The 25,983-nt window shown below is 42.8% G+C and overlaps 1 protein-coding gene across 1 annotated transcript in view; it reads right to left on the reverse strand.

Annotated features, from left to right (window-relative positions):
* Positions 1-25,983, reverse strand: part of SYNJ2 (synaptojanin 2) — an 89,293-nt gene that overhangs the window by 56,516 nt on the left and 6,794 nt on the right. The window contains exon 2 of the mRNA XM_015406788.1: positions 19,517-19,603. Within this exon, the coding sequence (XP_015262274.1) occupies positions 19,517-19,603 (87 nt within the window). The remainder of the gene's footprint in view (positions 1-19,516; positions 19,604-25,983) is intronic.

The raw sequence follows: 25,983 nt of genomic DNA on the forward strand, positions 1-25,983 counted from the left end.
GAAGGTTATGTTGGGACAATAAAGATTTATGAATTTAACCTACTAGAATGTGGGTAGGAGCAGAAATATTTATTTACTTCATTTATACCCCACTTTTCTTCCCAGTGTGGACCAAAAGTGGTTTACAACATTCTTCTGTCCTCCATTTTATTCTCACAGTAACCCTGTGAGGCAGGTTAGGCTGAGAGTGTTTGATTGGCACAAGGTCATCAAGCAAGCTTCTATGGCATAAAAGGGTTTTGAACCTGGTTCTTCCAGATCATAGACTGAAACTCTAACCACTATGATACCTGCTGTCATAGTGCTTTAATCCCTAAAACTCAGCAATCTTGATATACTGTGAATTAGAACATTCAAGATAAGACTATGTCTGTACCAGCTGTTCTTCCCAAGGTATGTCCTGGGATACAGCTGAAGGTGAAGGGATACATCTAACCTTGGAGGTATCACTATAAATCAGAAGGGGGGGGGAGACAGTGCACCTCATTAAAGAGGCCCTAAATCCCCCTACAACATTCCTCACATTATCTAACCAACCATGAGAGGAAAAACATTACTCCCAGCAAACCTGCCATAATACCCAGGAAGCTTATTTATGGGTAACACAGCAGACTATTTGTGAACTGACAAGATCACCAGAACTGTGGTCCAGTCAATTTAACTTCTAAGGGGAGAAAACAGCTCCTCTTGCAACATGGTCTTCAACCTATGGATTAGGGGACCCTCAGGTGCACTGTAGACTCCCATCTGCTGCATCCCTATAAAATCCCCATAAAGCTTCAAGTATTTATTACCTTTTGGAATGACCTGCTTCTAGTATACATGAACAGAGAACAAAAGCGCTGTTCCTCTTGCCTCTTTTTGCATGTGTGCTGAGCATCAGGTCAGGAAGAGGATTCCTGTCTAGCACAGACACATTCAGGATCACATCCCTCACAAAAACCCTCCCTTACTTGTCATATGTCAGATGACTTCATGTCATGTGCTTGCTGACTCACTTAACCTCCTTTATTGGTTAGCTCCCAATCAGTGTAATTGGCTCCAGTGGTTTGTGGAAGTTTGGCCACAGCTCTGGAACATAGCAGACCCTGCTCCAGTGACAAAGTGTCTGGAACAAGGGAATAAGCAGGCAAGTTTAGCAGACGTGTCAGTTCAGCAGCAGGGTGAGGAAGCCAGGGCACTAGTCTCTTCATGTTCCTAAAAGGGTAAGCATGCTTTCCACAAACAGATCTACAAAAATAGGAAATTTATAAAAAATGGAGGGGAGAAAAGCAAATATTAAGGTAGAATGCCAGCAGGGGGTTGGGGACTATCCAGTGTATTACAATGAGTGCAACATTTATGACAATCTGCCAGCTGGACAGAAGTCATGGGTGTATGCTCGGTGGAAGGAGCTCCTAGTTCTCAGGGAACGAGTTCACACCCTCGAAGCCAAAGTGGCTGACGTGGAGAAGAAGAGACAGTCAGGCACACAAATAAGATTATCTTGGGGATAGAGATGTGAAGGCCCAGAAAAAAAACCCGGAAAATTTTTTTTGGGGGGGGAAGTGGGGTTTTTTTGGGTTTCCCTGAAGCCTTTTTTATTTTTTCCTGAAAAACTGGAAAAATTGAAAAGAAAAAAAGGGAAAAATTGATTATGAAACGCTTTATTTTAACATGATGAATAAAATATTTTAAGACAAGGCATTCAAATATTTTCCAAATCATTTCTAAATCCCTTCCAAATCCCTTCAATACACTTCCCCCCTCTTCAGTTCTTTTTATGAGAATGTTTCTTTTTTTAACATTTAATACTGTGGAGAGAAATATGAATAACTTACTTCTGAATTTTTAAAAATTGTTTTGTGGAGGTTTTTTTGTCTGTTCCACATAAACCAGTAAACAGTTCAGGAGATTGTTGCTCCATTTGTTACAATTACAAATAAATATTATTTAAAAAGTAAATTCTGTTTGTAATAATTGTTTGGATATACTATATTTTTAATATGCTAGTTGTGATAATTTCATGCCAAGTAAAATTGTTCATAGTCATATTTTATGTTCCTAAAGTAACAGAATGACTTTCAATCTGGGGGAAAAAAAAGAAGTGCTAATGTAGCATTTTTTTCAATTTTTCTGAAAATTTCCGTTTTTTTCTGGGGGGAAACGGAAAAAACCTGGGGGGGTTTCTGAGCTTCAAAATTTCTGGAAATTTTTCATCTCTACTTGGGGACTTGTTAGATATCTCTCACTCTGAGAATGGCAGTCCCCACCATTCTCAGAGAGCATGAGAGTCAAGGGGAAACAGGGCACTATACTGAAAAAAGGAGGAATGTTCCCTCAGAAAGGACCCCTTCTATAGTTGGTGAACAGGTATTATTTTGTACCAAGAAACTATCCCTGGGCAGAGAGGGAGGGGGGCTATTGGTAGTTAGTGATTTGATCTTTAGGCATGTAGATTGATCACAAACCCACATACTGACCACATGGTGACTTGCCTACCTGGTGCAAAGATAGCGGACATTATACGTGGTCTAGATAGGCTGGAGTGCTTCATGTCAGAGGAGCATATCAACATTGTGAGCATTTTAGAAACTTGGTGGGATGAGGATAATCAGTGGGATAACAGTGATTCCCAGATATAAGTTATATCAGAATGATAGGGAGGGAAGGGATGGAACTTAGGTAGAATGGCTCTGTATGTCAGAAAGTGTATTCAGTCCAGTAAAATTGTAAGAGAAATAGATTCGCCTACAGAAACACTATGGGTGCAAATAGTGGACCCAAAAGGAAGCTTAACTATGACTGCCCACTAGATCAAATGTTAGAGATCATTTAAAAAGAGCAAAAGAATTAAGGAAAGCAGCTAGATGAAATAAATGTGTCATAATAGGTGATTTTAACTAGCCATACATTGATTGGGTCAATATGTTTTCAAGCCAGGAGCGATGCTCCCTCTAAGCTGTGGAGTCTTATGAGCAAAAATTCTACTTTGTGAGTTACTGGCATTAAAGCTGTGAGCAATCAATTTGGCTACTGCATAAATTAGTTTGCTCTGGAGCCATCCTTCCTGAGCTGAGACAAAAATGTGTGAGCCGGAGGCTAAAAACATATAACCAAGCTCACATTAACTCAGCTTAGAGGGAACACTGGTCAGGAGAAAGAGATTGGGTTTCTAGATACTCTCAATGACTGTGCCATGGAGCAAATGATCACAGAACCTACCAAGGGGACAGAACCTACTACAAGGGGGTTCTAATTAATGCTCAAGACCTGGTGAAAGATGTAAATGTGGTAGCACCAGCTGGGAATAGGGACCATAATGCTGTTAAATTTAGCATTTATGTAAATAGGGAGTTGCCCAAAAAGACCAACACAACCACATTTTACTTTAGAAGGGGTAACAAGTCAAATCCCTTCAGGAAGCTTGAAGACTATTTAAAACTACAATCCTGGAAGCTCAGATACAATGTATACTGCAGGTTAGGAAAGGTACTAATAGGTATAAAACAAGGCCTACATGGTTAACAAACAATGTAATGAAACCAGTAGAAGGTAAGAAGGATTCCTTTAAGTAGCAGAAAGCTCATCAAAGTGAGGTGAATAAAAGGGAACACATACTGTGGCAAATGAAATGTCGTCAGTGATCAGACAGGTGAAAAGGGACTATGAGGGAAATAGTGCAAAAAAACCCAACACATAAAGACCAACAATAAAAATTTCTTCAAACACCTTAGAAGCAGAAAACCAGCCAGGGAGGTAGGGGGGGCCATTGGATGACCAAGAGGTTAAAAGGATTACTAAGGGATGATAGGGAAATGGCAGAGAAGCTGAATGCGTTTTTTGCCTCTGTCTTCACTGTCGAAGGTAGGAGGTGCTTGTCCACACCACAACCACTGATTTCAGGAGGAGTGTCGAAAGACCTGAGTCGGATTGAGGTGACAAGAGAGGAGGTCCTACGACTTATGTACAAATTAAAAACTGACAAATCACCAGACTCAGATGGCATATATCCAAGAGTTCTGAAAGAACTCAAATGGGAACTTGTGGAGCTCCTGACAAAAATATGCAATCTGTCACTAAAATCTGCCTCCATCCCTGAGGACTGTAAGGTAGCTAATGTAATCACCATCTTTCAAAAAGGTTCCAAAGGAGATCCACGAAATTACAGTCCAGGCAGTCTAATGTAAGTTGGTGGAATCCATTATTAAATATAGAATTAGTAGGCACATAGATGAACAAAAGCTATTGAGAAAGAATCAGCATGGATTCGGTAAGGGAAGATCTTATCTCACTAACCTTTGAGAATTCTTTGAGGGGATAAACAAACATGTGGACAAGGATGGCCCAGTAGATGTTGTCTAACTAGACTTCCAGAAACCTTTTGATAATGTTCCTCATCAAAATGTCCATAGTAAACTTAGCAGTTATTGGATAAGAGGACAAATCCTCTTGTAGATTAACTGGTTAATTAACAGGAAACAGAGAGTCAGTATAAATGGGCAGTTTTTACAGTGGAAGGTGGTAAGCAGTAGGGTACCACAGGGCTTGGTACTAGTTCTGGTGCTTTTTAACGTGTTCATTAATGATCTGGAGTTGCGAATAAGCAGTGAAGTGGCTAAGTTTGTATATACGTTGATGAGGTCCAAACTGGTGGTAATTGACCAGGAGAGAGCTCTTGGAGTCATGGCAAATAACTCACTGAAGATGTCGACTCAGTGTGCAACTGCAATAAAAAAGGCCAATGCTATGCTGTGGATTATTAGGAAGGGGACTGAAAACAAATCAGCCAGTATCAGTATCATATGATTAACACTTGGAATTCACTGCCACAGGAAGTGGTGGCGGCTACAAGCATGGACGGCTTCAAAAGGGAATTAGATAAGCATATGGAGCAGAGGTCCATCAGTGGCTATTAGCCACAAGGTATAGATAGGGACTCTGGGGCAAGTGATGCTCTGTCATCTTGGTGCTTTGGGGGGTCAACAGTGGGATGGCTTCTAATGTCCTGGCCCCACTGCTGGACCTCCTGATGGCACTGGTATTTCTGGCCACTGTGGGATACAGAGTGTTGGACTGGATGGGCCTTTGGCCTGATCCAACATTGGCATCTCTTATGTTCTTCTTATCATAATGCCCCTATATAAATCTATGGTGCGGCCTCATTTGGAATGTCATGCAGTTCTGGTCACCACACCTCAAAAAAGATATTATAGTTTTGGAAAAGGTGCAGAAAAGGGCAACTCAAATGATTACAGGGATGGAACACCTTCCATATGAAGAAAGGTTATAGAGGTTAGCTTGGAGAAATGATGATTGAGGGGTGACATGATAGAGGTTTACAAAATTATGCATGGGATAAAGAAAGTAGAGGAATAAGTCCTTTTCTCCCTTTCTCACAATATAAGAACTTGTGGCCACTCAATGAAATTAATGAGCAGTAGGTTTAGAACAGATAAAAGGAAGTGCTTCTTCACCCAAAGAGTTATTAACAAATGGAATTCACTGCTGCAGGAAGTGGCTACAAGCATAGACATCTTCAAGAGGAGATTGGATAAACATATGGATCAGAGGTCCATCAGTGCCACAAGGTATAGATGGAAGACTATATCTGGGGCAGTGATGCTCTGTATTCTTGGTGCTGGGGGGGGCAAGAGTGGGAGGGCTTCTGGAGTTCTAGCCCTGCCGGTGGACCTCCTTGATGGCACCTGGTTTTTGGGCACTGTGTGACTCAGAGTGTTGGACAGAATGGGCTACTGGCGTGGTCCAACATGGCTTCTCTTATGTTATTATGTTCTAAGAAAGGTATTAACTTTTATTTTGCCATTTGTTTTACTACTTTATGCTTTGCCAGTCAACTGCTATATCAAGCACCAGGCTAGCACTCTCCTATCCTGCAGCTCGTCTCTTCTTCCACAGCCTGCTACTTCAATCAGTGAGCTGAAATACTTATTTGCAAGTAACTACTGGACTGCTCTTTGCAGAGTGGACTGCAAACCCATGAAGAATAGCACCGGAAGTTATGAGGACAAAGAGGGACTAGAACAGAAATGAAGAGGGGAACTAATGTGGTGGGAACTGCCTGGCATTTAGAGATGCTCATTAAAACAAGAGCCTGCAAAAATCCATGAGGAAGGGAAGAAAATGCAAATTTAATTCTAGACAATGAAGGCACTGTGAGCTCTCCACTGGATATCACATTTAGAATATTTATATCATAATCCAAATTGCATTTTGCATCTCCTAATTTGCAAGTATATCAATACAGCTTGTATCACTGAATCTGTTTCAATGACTGACAAATGTACTGCATTAAAAAAAATGCAAACCCCAAACAAACAGTTGTTTCTGGTCATCTGGCATAAATTTCTCTTACGTAAAATTATGCCAATATACAATTCTAATGGGAACACATTAAAGTAAAATGTCTCAAGTCAAAGGCAGGGAAAATATAAACATTACAGCATAATGAAAGGGCAGCCTCTACACAATCATTTAACTTTCTTTTATACTCCATCACATTCCATATTGCGTCAGCTGAAGAAGAGAACTGATGTTGGTCACCACTGTTATAAACTGGTTTAAGCTCATTCAGGGTTTTTTTATTTCTGTCTTAGATATTTTATGGTTTTAATTTTTGTCATTCTGGAAAAATAAATTAAATACATTCTTTAAATGTAGGCTGTCACTAGAGGCCCCTTGCCAACTATGGACTCAGTGTTTGACAACTTCCACTGGCTCTCTGATGCCAATGTCGACAGGATCCAGAGGGCTGCAAAACCAACCACTTACCTCTTAGACCAATGCCCTTTGTGACTGGTACAAGCTGGTGGTGAGGTCATACGGGCCCTCTGATGGACATTATCAACCTGTCCCTGAGTTCAGGGGTCTATCCAGAGGATTTAAAAGGGGCAATGGTAATATTGCTCCTGAAGAAATCTTCACTGGATCCTCCTGATCTGGCCAACTACCACCCAGTTTCAAATCTTTCATTTCTGGGCAAGGTAACTGAGAGAGCGGCTGCTGAGCAACTTCAGAGCTTCCTGGCGGACCCATCGGCATTAGACCCCTTCCAGTCTGGCTTCCACTCTGGTCAGGAGATGGAGACTGTGCTGGTCACTCTCACGGATGATGTCCAAAAGCAGTTGGATTAAGGTGGCTCGGCCCTGCTGTTATTGTTTGACCTGACAGCAGTGTTCGACACAGTAGATCACGATCTGCTGGTTCACCATCTCACCGACGTAGAAGTATCACAGGGCTCTTTTGTAGCAGGAACTCCTTTGCATATTAGGGCGACACACCCTTAATGCAGCCAATCCTCCAAGAGCTTACAGTAGCCCCTGTAAGAAGAGCTCTGTAAGCTCTTGGAGGATTGGCTACATTAGGGGTGTGTCGCCTAATATGCAAAGGAGTTCCTGCTACAAAAAGAGCCCTATGGTGGGCTGCCTCAGTTTTCCATGGCTGGGGACAGAGGGTGGTGCTGGGTGAGAGGGTATCCTCTCAACACCCCATGATATGTGGGGTCCCTCAGGGGGCTATCCTCTCCCCAATGTTGTTCAACATCTACATGCGCCCCCTTACTCAGCTGGCACGGAGTTTCGCCTGGGCTGTCACCAGTATGCTGATGACACCCAGATATATCTGCAGAAAAACTGGCTGAGGGTTTGGAAGCTATGGTGAGGTGGCTGAATCCATTAAAGACAGAGGTTCGCTGGGTGTGTGGGTGGGGCTCAGGTTTGGGGTATCATCTCCTGGTTCTTGACCATCCACCTCTAATACTGGTGCAGACAGTCAGGAGTTTGGGTGTAGTCCTGGATACTTCCTTGTCAATGAAGGCCCAGGTCACAAATGTTGCGAGACTGGCATTCTTCGAACTTCGCCAGGTCAGGCAACTTGCCCCGTACCTGTCTCACCCCAACATAGCCACAGCAATCCATGCAACGGTCACCTCTAGACTTGATTACTATAATTCACTGTATGCTGGGCTGCCCTTGAGGCTGATCCAGAAGTTACAGCTTGTTCAGAATGCAGCGGCCCGGGTCCTTACGGGACACCAATAACTGCACATATACAACCTGAGCTTTGTCGGCTGTACTGGCTCCAAGTTGAATACTGGGTCAGGTTCAAGGTTTGGTCTTGACCTTTAAGGCCCTAAACAGTCAGGGACCAATGTATCTACAGGACCGCCTCTCCTAGTATGTCCCACGGAGAGCATTATGCTCAAGTGACCAACATCTATTGGAAGTCCCTGGCCTGCAGAGTGTCCAGCTGTCCTCAACCGGAGCCAGGGCCTTTTTAGCCCTGGCTCCGACTCGGTGGAGCTCTCTGCCAGTTAACATCAGGGCCCTGTGGGATCTGCTACAATTCCACAGGGCCTGCAAGATAGAGATGTTCCACCAAGCATATGGTTGAGGACAGCGATTGTTTTTAATAATGCTTTTTAACAACCGTTTTTAACAATAATGGTTTAACAGTTCTTAATAACCATTTTATTCACAATCTGCTTCCCCCCCCTTCCCCCATTGCTAATGTAAATGGGGGGCACCATATGGTTATTGGCTTTAGAACTGTATTTTAAATTATCTGATAGACTATGTGTTTTATATAACTTTGATGTGAACTGCCCTGAGCCTGCCTGGGGGGGGGGGTTATGCAAACCTAAAATAATAAATAAATAAATAAATAAATAAGCTAGTCTTTCAATGAGAGTCTGAATGTTGCTTTTATTGTTACTCTTTTAGCCTTTATTCTTTAGTTTTATTGCTATTTTGTTTTAAGGTTTTAAACCATTAGTGGTTGTTTTGAATAAAGAGAGGGTCTTTGTTTTCCATGTCTTCACCTGCAAACCCCAGCCTCTTTATACACAGTCTTGTGCCTGCAGAAACACTTCCTCAATGCTACCTAGCTCCCACAGTCTCCCCAGGATTTTAATTGAATTTATGGGTGGTGTTTCCTGTTTTTTTCATTTCCCTAAGCAGTGTGAAGGTTTAGAGACAGCATTTTACAATCAGTGTTCTTCCTGGAAGAAGTAATGCCAGTGTTCCGGTAATATCTGTTCATATTCAAATGTTCAAGTGAACATAGGGGAGCATGTAGACACCCAGCAGATTGTGCTAAGTCTTAAAAGCAGCATCTCTTCCTCCAAAAGCAACAGCACAACTTTGGAGTCCCCAAAGCTACTTCCTGTTACAAAACTCAAACTGTAATCCTGTGCACATTTACATGGGAGTAACTATCATTGAACACATGGAGATTTATATCTGAGCAAACAATGCATAGGATTGCACAAAAGGCCATTTGTATTTCATACTAGCTAAATTCGAAACTGTTTATCCCGTTTATAATCATATAACACACAGTGGATGGGAATCACAAATGTCAGCAGCTACTATACAAATCCTAGTCAGATCTTTACTTGACAACACCATTCCCATTATAATGGAGGACCTTTTATAATAGTGCTGGCACAGCAGAACCTTCACTTTCTTGTTTAAGCAGGGACGTTTTATTGTTGTTAAATAAAATCATATGTTTTTTGTCTGGTTATTTTATGAGTGCCGCTAAATGGAATCATTTGGAATTTTATCTGTTGTTGGTTTTGCTTTTTTATTATATTTTAAATTACAAAAAATTGCATTCCGATGCTCTATAATTTCATTTTTCAAACATGTCTGAAGACTTATTTTCTCGATGAAGGTGGGAGTGACAATTTCCAAGAAGAATTAATGTACATCCTTTCTGCTGTTGTAAGGAAGCTTTAATCTTGTTTTATTGGCTTTTATACATGGTGACAGGTTTATTTTAATGTTTTTATCTTTGTAAACTGGCTTGAGAGGCTTACGGCTATGAGACAATATATAAACAGTTTAAATAAATAGAATGGCAGCAGTCCATTGTAATGGCAAAAGGCTGAGAATACAAATGCTAGGTTTGGATTTGTGAGGTGGGGGAGGTTTGTGGATTTAACGAGGCATTCAGCCCTATTCCCTGACCATATCCCGGTCCTGGGGTATAGCGTAGCGTCCCTTAATACCTTACTTGGTTCCCTCTCATTTTTAGCGGCTCGCTACCGATATTACCCCTCCATGCACTCTGCCCAGCTCATGTGTATGCAGTGCCACTTTAAAATGGCAGTAGCAGACCACATGTTCAGCAAACAAATTCAGGGGATCACATTCAATACCTGAAGCTACAGTGCACAGCTCTAGCAAATACAGTCATTGAAATATTTTGAGGCAACAGCTTCTGACCTTTTGAATACTATCTTGTAAAGCCCATTCTTATAATGAATAATTGGATACAGTGGGGTAAGAATAGAAAACAAAAATTAAACCTCATGGTCTCTAAAGATTTTTTTCAGAAGGGCCTTTTGATTACTGAATGCACAGTAATGGGTGGAAATTACAAGGGACGTTACCAGCTAAATATCAGGAGAAACTTCCTAACTCTAAGAGTGGTTGAGCAGTGGAACAGACTGCCTCAGGAGGTGTTGGATGCTCCTTCGCTGGATGTTTTCACGTGGAGGCTGGACGACCATCTTTCGGGTATGTTGTAGAGCTATCTTTCGGCTATGCTCCTGCAGAGTGCAGGGGGTTGGACTAGATGACCTGCAAGGTCCCTTCCAACTCTTAACATTTTATGATTCTAAGGCCCCGTTCATACGAGGCAGTTTGAGCCGGGAGCGGGCCGGATTGGAGGCGCATCAGACGGGCGCGATCCCACGGCAACATCTGCCTGGCGTCGCGCTCCCGCCTCCAACCCGGCCCTTCCCCCGATAAAGCGCCTCAAAGGTGAACCACCTACCTTCGGTGGTTCATCCAGTTGAGGCGCTTCATCCCGGCTGTGGGATCAGCGGCGCGTCTTGCCACCGTCGCATCCCCGGCCCCCCTGCCGTACTGCGCATGCTCGAGCATGCGCAGTACGGCAGCCTCCCCCTCCGAGTCGTATCTTCCTCCCCGGCATCTGATCGTGCCGGGGAGGAACGGAGCACGGCAACTGGGATCCGTGGGATCCCGCCGGGGCGTTTCTTTTTTGTCTTTTCCCTGCCGTGTGGCAGGGGCCTATGATTCACAACTTAAACTTGTGTTAAGTTTCACATTCTCTTTACTATATTATTTTAATGCTTTAAAATGCTGTTGGATTTAATAATAGTCATTGCTTCAAAATACTGCTTCCTTACATCTCTGAATATAGAAAAGTCTAGCCATATTTTACAAAAACCAATAGCTCTCAGGCAAGAATATACTTCGAAGAAGCAAGAAGAATGAAAGGCTGATAGTGTCTTGTGTTTAAACAGCTGTTATGAGAGTTAAAAGCAACCAGTAAAAGGAAGCTTTGAAGACAAACTGAATTCTTTTTCAATTCCAGCTAAATTACAATTCAGAATCACTGGCAACTATCAGGTCAGTTAAGGAGCTTTCACACCAGAAAGGAGTTTTCCAGTAATACTTTTAACCTGCCAACAAATATGTAATCCTCTTTAAGTCTATTCAATCTGAATTTAGAGTTACTCACATTCAAAGACACTAACCAACAAGTGCTGTACTATAGAACATCTACCACACTATCTCAGGTGTGTGCATGTACATTCAAAATGAAAGAATGTATGACAAAGATATTCTTCTATATCCTCTGATTAATCACTAAGATCAGGCAACACTAGCAACTCTGACAATTTCCAATGTAGAGGCAAGACCCACAGAGAAAGATGTGCTGAGTGGGCTCAGGGGGATATAGAGAAGGGACATGTGTCTAGTTTTTTCTTTTCACCTTGCTAACTTCCTCTGTGAGGCTGCCTCATGAACACAGGTACAACACAGTTGTACAACACAGGTACCACATTAAGAAAAGGCTTAATAGTCTTCTCCCTCCTTCATTACAACCTGTTATGCAGTTCTTAACATTCCTGTTGTGAAACACAGCAAAAAAAGGCTCCTGTAGTCCAGTATGCACAATGTCTTTCACTGGCTATCTTGAAGACTCCTTCAATGTTACCTTTCTGAAAATGACGTCTAGTTATACACAATCAACTAACTTCCAGCACTGAATAGCAAACCAGTGGTAAAAGCTCTTAAAGGTAAAGGTTCCCTTGCTCAAAAGTCAGTCGAATCCGACTCTAGAGTTGCGGTGCTCATCTCCGTTTCAAAGCCGAAGAGCCAGCGCTGTCCGAAGACGTTTCCGTGGTCATGACTAAACACCAAGGCGCACGGAACGCTGTTACCTTCCCACTGAAGTGGTACCTATTTATCTACTTGCAATTTCTTGCTTTCGACCTGCTAGGTTGGCAGGAGCTGGAACTAGAGACGGGAGCTCACTCCGTCATGCGGCACACTCGGGTCTCGAACTGCTGAACTACCAACCTTCCACGGCCTGCAGTTCAGCGTCTTAACCACCGCAGCTCTTACTGAGAGACAAAGTTAGGGTGGCATTACCTTCCACCCACTGTTAGACACAAATGCAGGTAACCCCAGACAAACATTGGCACCATATGTGAGCATCAAGGATAGGGAAACAGCTAGACTTGTAATAGCTTCCCTGAACTCAGTTAAGGGAGCGAGAGCTCAAAGCACTTAAACCAGAAGATCCTGCTCAGTTACCCAAGCAAAAGCAGAAGACTGGGCTCCCACTATTTATATCAGGCCTGGCCAATCAAGAAGCTTCATATCCCTATTTCCTGAACTGAGCTCTGAGGCCTAAGTACTCACAGTCCCAGTTAGCTCACCATACTAGTTCTCAGCCTATACAGCTCTTGATTCAAGTCCTAGAGTTGCAGAGAGTAGTTGTTATCTCTTCCAATGCACCAAAACATCTAGGACAAATCCTCTCTACAAAGCACATTATTTCAACATCTGTGCATCCATGTATTTATCTGAGGTCTGTGCACTAGGCTTAGAAGACTATTTTCTTAGTATGCACACTACACTATATAATCTAGGCCAATAGTCTTCAGCCTCTCCTGACCCAAGACCCACTGAATGGCAAGCACATGATAGAAAGTCATGTGACATCAGAGTCATGTGACATCAGAGTCAAGTGACAGGAAGAGGCGGAACCAGAGTTATGTATTATTGCATTGTTTTATACTATGTAATCCACTTTGAGTCTCAGCAAGAAAAGAGAGCTATAAATAAAGTAAGCTAACAGATAAAATGATCTCATCAGCATCAGTGCTAGCTAGTACCATAGGCAGGAGACCAAAGCAGCTGGGAAGAGGAAATACAAGCAAAGCACTAGGATGTTTACCATAGTGAGCAAACAACTGAAGGGGACCTTCAGCCATGGAGGAATCCTCTCCACCACTGAGTGATCATGCCTGACTATCCTTCTGCTCTTCTCAGCATGCATGCAAGGAGAGGCAGGAGACCCGGCAGTCTTGCTTTCTGTGCAGCAGGTCCTTCCAAAAGGAAGCCTAAAAAAGAGGCAGCTCTACAGGTGCTCATGACCCAGCAAATGGGGCTTTGGGACCAATTTGGCAGTCTTAACCCACCGATTAAAGACCACTGGTCTAGACGTCACCATTAGCCTACTATCTTGAAACCACAGAAATGTATTCACACTTACACATTACTAGCAAATGTCTACTACAATAACGTTCATCCCTCAGAGATGCACAAAGATCTCTCTTGCTACAGATCATAATCTCCCTGATGCTCTTCTTGCATCGCCAAGGCATTCTACCTTATATTCACTTAACTGGCACAGCATCCAATTGCTTCCTCCCATCGAACAGATATCATCCTATAGGTCAGCTGCTGGCTGCAGCTTAGTCACAGCTTTATAGCTTAGTCATCCCAGAGTTGCGAAGACTTCTCATTCAAGGTCCCCCATTCACTAGCCCCACTATCATCCCTTATTCTTTTTTATGGAAAAGAGCAAGAGTCCAGTAGCAGCTTAAAGACTAACAAAATATGTGGCAGGGTATGAGCTTTGGTGAGTCACAGCTGACTTCTTCAGATACTTCACAAAGTGACTCACCAAAGCTCCTACCCTGCCACATATTTTGTTAGTCTTTAAGATGCTATTGGACTCTTGCTCTTTTCTACTGCTACAGACATACTAACACAGCTACCCATCTTGATTTTTTTTTTTATGGGTAAAGCAACCACTACAGCATTTCTCACTCACTCAGGGTGTGGTCACACGCCAAGCTTACCACGATTTGTTCCCGCTGTAGATTTGATCAGGGATATTTTTTAGCGGGTTCAGATGATCACACAGCCCTTGCCTTGAAATTGCATACAAAATATTTTTTAAAAAGAAGTACAGGATATAAAGTGAATTGATTGAGAGGATTCATTTTAACTTCCGTGAAAATTAAGGAGGCAGCGTGGCTACCCTTTGCCCCCTCCTGGACTAAACCAAATTGGAATATGTATATAAATATTTTTAAAGGAGGCAAACAACTATGTGCTCTGTTTTTTCCATCAAAACATTCTCCTCACACCCCACAGTCCTGAAAAAACAGCCGCATCAGAATGTTTAACAGGATTTCCTCTCAGCTTCAGAGGTTGCTATTAGAACTGAACTCTTGATTAAGGGTGGACAGACAGACAGGTGGGCAAGAGGAGCTGTAACTGATTGGTGCCATCCCTAGAACAAAGTGCTTCATAAGCAGGTTAAGGCGGGTCCCTCGACATCTGGGGAGTTCTGCATCTGAGGGGAGGCTATTTGAGAGAGTAGCAGCACCTGGCTAATGCTGGTAGCCCCCCTCGAGGAGAAGAAAGCCAGAGGGTCGGTCCTGAGGAGAAAAGGCGTACATTGGGTGGGATGGGAAGAGAACGTGATTTTCAGAGGAACCAAGTGATTTTTTTTAGTGTTAGCAAGCCAGGAGCTATAAGACTCCAGAGGGGTTTTAAGACAGGTTATCATCCTAGGATTTCCCTGGAGAAACCATCTTGCACTTCCCAACTTGCGCTGTTGCACTGTGACCTTCACAAGAGAAGGCAAATGCCAGTCTGTGTGCATATCAGATCTGGCATGCTCTTCCCTCTTCTCAAGACAAATGCATGAGAGGAGCATGATTTTCTTTTTCTTTTTTCTTTTTAAAAAGAATTTCCAACTGGAAGTTGCATACTTGAAGGTGGACTGAGACACTTGGCAGAGACCAGGGTCTGAAGAATCCGGGCTCTCCCAAACAGCTGCTAAGAAGCAAGAAAATGCTGTGATTTGCCCAACCACTTGCATTGCGCGACGAGGCTCCAGGCACTGTCCAGACTGCCGCGCCATGTAACCGAGCGCTATTTTATGTGCGCTTGAGTGTTCATGCATTTAATATATTCAGCACAGGACTGGTCATGTGCACAACGGTGAAAGCCGGGGGGGGGGCTACCGCAAGAAGGAAGGACCTAATTGCATTCATAGCGAGAGATGGCTGTCCAGATAGGAGAAATTGTGGATTCACAGTACAAGTAGTATGAAAGTACTTGATTTTCCCAGTGTCAGAAAACATGCTAGAAAACCAGGAGGATTGCAGGGGTGAATCAGCTTCGATACGGGAGACAGAATTGGCTGTCTGATCAACCCTTTTAAATGTGATAGGGAACAGTTGTCAAACCCGATCAAAATGACCGTGTGACCACGATCTCAGTGTCCTTGTTACAAATGCCTTCTTCTCTCTGTAGCCAAATCCTAGACTACTTAAAAAGCAGGTGGCACCCACAGATATTGTGCCATAATTTGTCCTGAACTGAGTCTTCTCTGGCTTTGGTCAGTGACACCCATCAACCTTCCATGTATTGTAGGAATACTCACACTCAGGGACATAAAGAAGCCAGGCTGGCTGCGACAAGGGCCAGGGCTTTCTCAGTGGCAGCTCCGCACTGGTGGAATGAGCTCCCGGAGGACATCAGGGCCCTGCGGGACGTCTTACAGTTCTGCAGAGCCTGCAAGACAGAGCTCTTCCACCAGGCCTTCGATTAGGGAGCCGCACCCAAGAAACTGTAGCTCTGGCCCAACACGGACATCATTGTGAATAGCCAGTTAACTCAGACTATGCTATTGGCTGGCTGTTGTCTGAAGATGTTGCTAAGCCCACCATCTGACATAAACTAACACTTTATATTTTATATGTTTTGTTTTAACTGTTTTATATTTTATGTGAGTTGCCCTGAGCCTGCCTTGGCAGGGCGGGCTGGTTATAAATTGGATGGATGGATGGATGGATGGATGGATGGATGGATGGATGAATATACTGTAACACTGTTACAGAGATAGGCCTAAAACGGTGAGAATTTAAAAGAAATACCAGAAACACACAATTCACATTTTACCTTCAGAGTAATTTCTATACAGTCATACTGATCAGGCTATTTAGATGCATCTTACTCATTATGCACATGGCTACCACTCAGGTTGCTATGCTCTGTGCTATACACCAATATAAATACAGATTAGAATTCATTTTGTAAATCTGTAGTGACTAATGTAAAGCTTAATGGAGGCAAAGCTCAGAAGAACACACACTGCTGTTAGTTCTGCTTCAGCCCCTCCTAACAGGAGAAAACACTGTGATCTAATGAGTCATCCTGAGTTGTCAAACTAAGGGAATGCTTTGACCTTTGAGGAACATTAACCTGGTTGATCAGCTTCATAAAACCTTCTAGCACAAATACAGAGCAACACAGAGCATCGGAGGAATCTCATATCATTGTGTTGTGATGGAAATTAGGGAGGTTTACTTCAGGTATTTATTTTTATTATTTAAAATGTTTATATCCTGCTTCTCCTGATGCTCAAAGGGGCTTACAAACATATCAAAACATCACAAAGCTAAACCTCTCCAGAAGATTTCAGTGGGCTGGCAGACTGGTTCAGGAGATATCTATGGCTAGATGCCTTTAAGGCTGAAAAAGCACTTTGAATTGTGTGCAAAAACAGAAGGGCAGCTGACACAGTTCTTTTAATACAGGGGTAATTTCTACTTTTCCAATACTGTCAGCATCAAAAGAATTAAAATAATCATTAACCAAGCATTTGCAAGCCAGTTTAGCTTAAATACAGTCACTAATAGGGGAAACATTCCTATTAAAAGTTGTAGATTCAATTCATCCCTTAATGAAGAGTTCAATTACCCACCCACTTACACACCCACCACAACAGCTGGTCTCCACTGTTGAGAGGCTAGTATGATAAACAAATGACACTAACGATTTGCAGCTCTGAATTGTATAATGCTTCCCACTTGATTAGCCCTGTTGGCTAAATCATGCTCCATTTTTTACTGTTTTATAGGCCAACTAGGCCAAATATTTGGATTTAAGCTAGTCTAGACTACACACTGTGACTAATACATATTCCACAGGGTTCCATGCCTAGTGGAGGGTTTAGAGTATTATGGCCACTCCTACAATCATTCTTTATCATCAGTCGTTAAAAAAAACAAAAATCTTGGCATGCTCTCAATGGCTTTCTGTTCTCCCAGAGGGCCTATTTATTTCAAAGATTGTTCCTTTTCAATCAGTGAAATATATGTTGTTTGTAGCAACAAGAAGCAAGTAGTTAGGCAAATCCTCTCAAAGTTATGTACAGAGAATCAACACCTTCTATACACCGGACGTTATGTGCTGGAAGAAATATACAATTAAAAAGTGCCAACCTCCTTTTAAATCAGGAAGAAACTAACCAAGGAAAATCAAAGCACACTGTGAAATCAATAGATAGCCGTGACATTATGCATTAGCCAAAGCTGAGCTTCAGATGTATAGCACCATAAACTGATTTATACACTCAAAACTCTTAACTATAATCAAGAAGGTGCTTTCTAAGGGAAAAGGGACTGTGGACAGGATGGATCATCTACTTGCTGTATGTATTAGCCTGTTGTCACTGCAGTGTTTCATATTGTAATACCATTTTTCTGCATTGTAACTGTACTTTGTCTCATATGCTATCCTTATTCAGATTTCTGTAATTCTAACCCTAGTACATTGCTTATTAGATGTCTCATTATATTGATTGTATTGACTCACTGTGAGTAATCTGTTTCGAGTCTCAGTGAGAAATGCAGATTATAAACAAATAAATACTAATATTTCCTTGTTTTCCACTAGAGACCCCAACATTCCCCTTGTGGGATATGAGAAATGGTATCTTCTGCTCAGCTTCCCATAATAAAGCCCACCAATCACTGCATGCACCCCAAATCCTCTAAATACTTTGCTTTCACTCTGTCCAAATCAGGGTTGTCAAAGCCGTTAACCAGAGATATGTCCATACATTTCATGTTTCCAAAGGAGCAAAAAGGCAAAGCAGCTACTGAACCATTCGCCTCACTGGGTGCACTTGCCTTCCTCACCCAGACTACCTCTATTGCCTGTGTTAAGCAGCAGAGGATAAAGGGATTAAAGCAGAGGAAAGAAACTGCAGCGACTGTACCCAGTTCCAGTAACTCTGAAGATACTATATCACAGCAGAGACTTAGCAACCTGAGTCCATACAGATCACTCCAACATATAATCCAAGGAAGGAGCCGTGCTTGTTGTACTGGAAATTCTATGTTCAGGAAACTCAAAAAAGAAGGTGACCAAAACTAATTGGAGAACACTGTTAACTGCTGGGTTGAAAAACGATTTCAAAATGAATTCGCAAGGGAAAAATGCTATTCATTAGAGCGACTGAATTTGAAAACAGGGATCCTTTCACCAGGGCTGTCATATTTTTAAAGGCTTTCAACAGCTGTAGGACAGGCAATAACAGAACAGGTACAGCTTCTCCCACCACCACCACATCTCCAGGTCAGAAAAAGCATCACCCATTGTGTTTCCATCGGCCATGCAGCTGTTAAGAAGAAGAAGAAGAAGAGATTGGATTTATACCCCGCCCTTCACTATCCAAGGGAGTCTCAGAGCGGCTTACAAACTCCTTTCCCTCCCCCTCCCCACAACAGACACCTTGTGAGGTAGGTGGGGCTGAGAGAGTTCTGACAGAAACTGTTCTTTTTTTCAAGAACAGCTCTTATCAGAACTACGGCTTGCCCAAGGTTAAAAGTACAGAGCCTTTATCCATATAAAAGTGACAGCCCTACCTCTGTCTTTTTAATACCTACTTGTCAGGGCAAAGTTCAGTGAGTATCATTTTTCCTGTTGTGCTGGTGATGCAATTTTAGAGTTTCCTGACTAGAAACATCTCCCTGACGGATACAAAAAAGTCAGCAACAACAGAGAAGTAGACTGCTAGGAGTTGGCAACGAGACCAACAGTGACATCTCTTAGCACATTTACTGAGAAGCAAGTACCACTGAATGATATTTGTGCTTGGGACTACAGCTCATAACAATTAAAACTAGTTTTCTAAAAGAAACAGCATTTGTTTTCAAGTTCAGGAGACACTAATAAACAATGGAAAGTTCAATAAAGAAAACCTAATAACTTCTATTGCTTAACAATTTCCTGCAGTACAATGAAACATCAAACTCTCCAATGTCTACAATCAATATACTAATGTTCTACGAAGGTCAATCAGAAAATATTCTCAGTTACACAAGATTAATGCACAGATTATTTATCTGATTATCCTACGATTATTTCAACCAGATACTTACCAGATTTTAACTGAAGCTGTCCTAAGCATCCATAACTGTCCATGAGCTTCTCATATTGCCCTTTAATTTCTTCTTTCTCTTCAGGAGCTGAGGAAATCATATAATAAAAGGCATAAATTCTTGTTTGAGCTTCATTCTGTAGCAATTCATAAACAACAAGGCTTGGGGGAAATGCTGTTTCTTTAAGTATACAGTATGGGCTTTAAAAAACCAACAACTATAGCATTCCCAATTTTCATTATACTCAGCACCAAAGATCACATTTGGTGTCCTGGGGTATGGTGGTAAAATCTAGGGCTAACACAGTGTAAAAAACTGGGATTTTAAGATTATTAGTTATGTCTGAGACAACAGAGTCTGGAGAGAAGAAAAGGAGAGGGTCATTACACAGGATTGTTGCAATAACATAATATCTGACTATACCTCTTTTCTCATTATGTAGATAGATTTCAGGAGTGTCTTGCATTGGTACCTAATATCACTAATAGCTTATAAGATTATGGTGGCTGATACAATGCTATCTTGTTTAGGAAATGTTTGGAGTTTATAAAACAAGCAGGTGTGAACTTAATTTTTTTGAAATTCTGAAAATGTCACTATTTTGACAGCAAAATATGTGGTAATTTAAATATGCTGCAAGATCAGGGGTGGAAACTAGTCAGAGGATCAAAAATACTGATTTTACTGACCAAAATTTTTAAAAACCTGACCAAATACTGACAAAAACCTGACAAATTACTGAACAATTTAATGTCAGCCTATTGATAACTTAGGGGGCCGCAGTGTCTCAGAGGTTAAGACGCTGAGCTGCAGACCGGAAGGTCTGTAGTTCGGCAGTTTGAGACCCTAGTGCCGCGTGATGGAGTGAGCTCCCGTCTCTGGCCCCAGCTCCTGCCAACCTAGCACTTCAAAAGCAAGAAATTGCAAGTAGATAAATAGGTACCGCTACAGAGGGAAGATAATAGCATTCCGTGTGCCTCAGCGTTTAGTCATGCCGGACACATAACCACGGAAACAGCTTCGGAGAACGCTGGCTCTTCGGCTTGGAAACGGAGATGAGCACCGCAACCCTAGACCTGGATTCAAGTGGCTTTCAAGCAAGGGAAACCTTTACCTTTACTTTTTATTGATAAGTTAGCATTTTAAAAGTAAAACCAGGACTTCCATTAAAAATTATTATTATCTGGACTCCACCATCCCCATAGCCAGCCACTGCACACCTTTTTATTGATTTTTTTATGAAGATAGAACAACGTTTTCATTATTGTATACAATGTAAGGAAACAATGATTCCCTTTTAAAAATGGATACGGCAGATAATAATACACAGAAGAACTATACAAGAGGGACCTCAATGTCCTTGACAACCACAACGGTGTGATCACTGACCTCGAGCCAGACATCCTGGAGTGCAAAGTCAAATGGGCCTTAGAAAGCATTACTAACAACAAAGCTAGTGGAGGTGATGGTATCCCACTCAATATGCCAGCAAATTTGGAAAACGCAACAGTGGCCACAGGATTGGAAAAGGTTAGTTTACATTCCAATCCCAAAGAAGGGCAATGCCAAGGAATGTTCACACTATCGTACAATTGCACTCATTTCACACGCTAGCAAGGTCATGCTCAAGATCCTACAAGCTAGGCTTCAGCAGTACGTGGATAGAGAACTACCAGAAGTACAAGCTGGGTTTCGAAGAGATAGAGGAACTAGAGATCAAATTGCCAACATTCGCTGGATTATGGAGAAAGCAAGGGAGTACCAGATAAACATCTGCTTCATTGACTACGCTAAAGCCTTTGATTGTGTGGATCACACATGTCTCTTGAGAAACCTGTATAAGGGTCAAGAAGCGACAGTTAGAACCAGACATGGAATGACTGATTGGTTTAGCATAAGAAAAGGAGTGTGACAAGGATGTATATTGTCACCTTGCTTATTTAATTTATATGCAAAGTACATCATGCGAAATGCCAGTCTGGATGAATCACAAGCTGGAATTAAGATTGCTGGGGAAAACATCAGCAGCCTCAGATATGCAGACAATACCACTCTAATGGCAGAAAGTGAAGAGGACCTAAAGAGCCTCTTGCTAAGAATGAAAGAGGAGAGCCCAAAAATTGGCTGGAAACACAACATCAGGACTTCTGGTTTTTGGCGACTCACAAGCAGGCGTGCTCCATCGTAGCTCTGATGTGAGCACCCTGCAAACGTGCCAATTGTGCCGAGTTGATCTTGGACCCCCAGGCCCCCTGGAGGGGGGCCGCAGCCTGGGGCGTGAGAGGTGCCTCTCCCAAAGCGGAAGCCAAAGGATTGAGGCACCTTTTTGCCCCTAAAGGCCCCTGCAGCATGGAGCCAGCATAGCACCAAGAGGCGCACACCAGACAGAGCGCACAAGGATTCCAAGGAACAATCCTCTCTACATATGCAACGAACGCAAGTACAAACATGAGTGAAGATATGACCCAGCAAACAATCGATAAAATGCTAGCAGCAAAGCCATCCCAAAGCCCCAAACAAGTGGAAGGGGGAGGAAATGCCCAATCCCGAAAAGACTGAATTTAAAGCGGGAGGCAGAAAGGGCAGCTTGAAGGAAGTGGATTACAACGGAGTGTGTGGCGGGCCAGTAAGAAAGCCATAAATCACCAGACTTACGGAGAATTTTTAAACTTTCCTCTTTTGTAAACAATGACTCAGCGAGCAGAATAAATGGCATCGAAAACTAAACTTATAACCGGAACGGCCAGCACATCATCCCTGGCTACCAGACCGGAAGCAATCATAGACTTTCCCAAACCGATTGCTGCAGCTTTACGCCCTCTACTGGACCAAATGACCATCTTAGCGACAAGCTGTAAACATTGCAAAAGGAACTTAAAATTTCAGCAAGAAAGAAATAAAGTGGATGTTCCTGAAGCAACAACAGAAAGCGGAAGAGGGACCTGAGAAAGTGGAGGAGAATAAAGACGCAGAAGAAGAAGATAAGGACACGAAAGGGAACCCGCGATACTCGCGGGGGGGGAGAAGAGCTCCACACAGAGCAGGAGGAGGAGGAAACAGCAGCAGGTAAGCTAAGATCATGGCATCCGGCCCCATCACTCCTTGGCAAATAGAAGGGGAAGTCGTGGAAGCAGTAACAGACTTCACGTTTCTAGGATCCAAGATCACTGCAGACGGTGACTGCAGCCATGAAATTAAAAGAAGTCTGCTCCTTGGGAGGAAAGCGATGGCGAACCTAAACAGCCTAATAAAAAGTAAAGACATCACCCTGCCAACAAAAGTCCGCATGGTCAAAGCAATGGTATTCCCAGTAGTCATGTATGGCTGCGAGAGTTGGACTATGAGGAAGGCCGAGCACCGAAGAATAGATTCTTTTGAACTATGGTGCTGGAGAAGACTTAGAGTCTGGTTTAAGCGCTTACAGATTTAGAAAGTATATAAATGAAAAGAAGTATGGAAACAAAGGTTTAAGATGGACATTGTATTATAACAGCTTGATGTCTTATCCCTTCCCCCATTTCCTCCCCTCCCTAAATGTCTTTTATAATTGGTGAACAAATTTTAAAAACAACAACAATGATATCCTCTGGCAGCGAATTCCACATTTTAATCACTCGCTGTGTAAAGTAGTATTAACTTTTTTCTGACCAGAATCTACTGCCCATCAGCTTCATTGGATTCCCTCAAGTTCTAGTATTTTGAGAGGGAGAAAAAATTCTCTTTGCCAACTGTCTCCATTCCATGAATAATTGTGTAAACCTCTATAATTTCCCCCTTAGTCATCTCTTTTCGAAACTGAAAACTTCCAGACTCTTCAGCCTTTCCTCATGGGAAGGTGCTCCACCCCCTCCCTTGCCCAATAATCATGGTATGAGATTTAAACCTCCAGCCACAGAGATGAAAAACATTAAAGGATAATACAACCTAAACCTTGGTGATGTTTGCTACTGCTAATGTATTTACTATAAATACTTAGCACTTACAAAGCAGAACATTCATGATATACCTAGAGAAGTGAAGTGCCTGGAGCAAATATTCTTCTGACCCTGTAGACCCATCAAAGCTAGTTCTTCTATTTTATTGAATAAGGGAAATAAAAATATATATTTTTGCTGTGTCACTAGTTTCTGAAGTAATACACACTGTGAAGATAAGATTCGCTCACCTTAGCATGCTTAACAAGCTATTAAAAGGCAAAGGGGATGCCAGTGCTGTACCTAGATTAACATTCTATTAACATCAATTTCTTTTACAGACATACAGATGTGAAAAAGGATGCAGGTGCAGCATCTCCAGTTCTGTTCCACCACTCCCACTGACTGTCCACCTCCATCCGTTCTGTGTGGAGCAATAAAATCTTTCTATTTGTTTTAGCACGTTAGGAGGGCAGGGGTTGGTTGATGGGGCTAGGGAAGGAGTGGGTGTGAGAAGCTGTCTACATTCTCTTTCACATCTGTGATGGCAACCTAGCAACACCAACCAAAGCATCTGTAACATAAAACTATATGAATCAGAACTACCATTTCACTTAATTCCATGATCTAACTCTAGAATGTGATACCACCAGGGGTCATTTCCTGCAGGAGCGCACAGGAGCGGAGCTCCGGCAGTAAAGAGCCCAGGGGGCGGGCACATGCAACAAGCCCCACCCCCTGCTCTCAGCAGCCCTCAGTCAGAGCAAGAAGCAGCCAGGTAAGTTGCAGAGCTCCCCCCGGCCCCCCGGTCCAAAACAGTCCAGTGGCACCTTTAAGACCAAGTTTTACTCAGGTACAAGCTCTCCCTCCTCTGCAAGGACAGATCTGCACATCCCCCCCCCCAATAGCTAGCAATCCAAAACAGTCCAGTGGAGCCTGAGCGGTGGGTTTTGCTTTCTGACACACTTCCGGTGATGTCGGGGTGTGTGGCATATGTAAAAAAGTTATGCTAATGAGCTCCTGCACCTCTTTTTCTACGAAATGACCCCTGGATACCACCTTATGCCCGTTTCTATGTACACTCTAGAAGAAAGTACACTCTATGCTAGAAAGCATAGTGCTATGAAGCCTTCATACAGGGCTCTCTTGGTCTCGATTCTAGCCTTAGAGTTACTGGTTTTTAAGAGAGATGAGGGAGATGAACAGTAAGTAATCACCTCAGTCCATTCTGCAAATATGTTGGAGGACTGTACTTTATGGCACTATAAAATTAGCCCCCAGATGACGCTACTTTTATAGCCTAAGCTGCCCCGTAGCTAGAAAATCTGGGGGAGGCATGTGGAAGGGCAGACCAAAAGCAGCAGGGCAGCACACACACACACACCCCGTGATCAGAAGAAAGTCCCACAGAAAGTCACAACATTAGTGAAACTTAATTCTGAGTAAGTATGCATAGGAGTGGACTATTAATCTTTAAGAAACAGGGCTTACAGTTTGTTCTATTGCACTACTCTAGCAGAAGGGGTATGAGTGTGTGTGAATTGCTTAAGTCTTCTGGTCAAATCAAAATGCATATAGGGCAGACCAAAGGAATAATGGTGCCCTTGGAAAGCTCACACTGAGCATCATAGCTATAAACTTACATACATTAGTGCTAACAGGCATTATCCAAAATGCTGCAAGACAGAACTAATGGCAGGAAGTTTACAACTGAGAATTGCCATTGTGACAACAGAGCTCTCTGACTCATAGAATTCTGAGAATAAGGCCACTCCCCATTTAGAACATCATATCTGCACTGGTGTCTATGATGTACACACACTGAAACTGCTGGATTGGGGCTTTTACAATTTCATTAGGGAAAAAGAATAATTATGGCGATATATCCCAGTAAAAACATGTAAACAGTAAAACAAATGACTTGACATTTAAACTGTCAGTGTCTAAGGAATGCAAGCTATTTTTGAACTTTGCTATGGAAATCATGCCTTGTAGGAGAAAAGAAAATGGAATCACACATTCCTTTGCTTGAACCACTGTACATAAAAGTGTATAAAACAGCATGTCAGTTTCTATAGCAGACATAAGAACATAAGAGAAGCCAATGGCCCATCCAGTCCAATACCCACTCACACATTTGCCCCAGGCTATACCCAGGGGTCGTTTCGTAGAAAAAGAGCTAGGGGAACTCATTAGCATAACTCATTAGCATATGCCACACCCCTGACATCACCGAAAGTGTGTCATAAGGCCACACCCCCTGACATCACCGGAAGTGTGTCATAAGGCCACACACCCCGCCCCCAACGGTCCCGGGCGCCACCCTTGCAGCTCCACTGACCTGCAAGGCCGGCGGGAGTGCAAGGAAGCCCCGTGAAGGCCCTCCCTGGCCCCAGGCAGGCAGGGGTGGGGAGAGGCAGGGAGGAAGCAACTTACCCTCCCTCTTCTCCTGCCTCCTCCTGGCTGAATGAGGGCCGGAAGCGGGGCGGCCGGAAGCAGGGGGCGGGGCTTCGTCATGTGCCCCGCCCCCGTACCTCACCCGGGGGAACTGCG

The sequence above is a fragment of the Gekko japonicus genome, unplaced genomic scaffold (genome assembly GCF_001447785.1).
Source record: "Gekko japonicus isolate JY-2015 unplaced genomic scaffold, Gekko_japonicus_V1.1 scaffold655, whole genome shotgun sequence".
NCBI lineage: Eukaryota > Metazoa > Chordata > Lepidosauria > Squamata > Gekkonidae > Gekko > Gekko japonicus.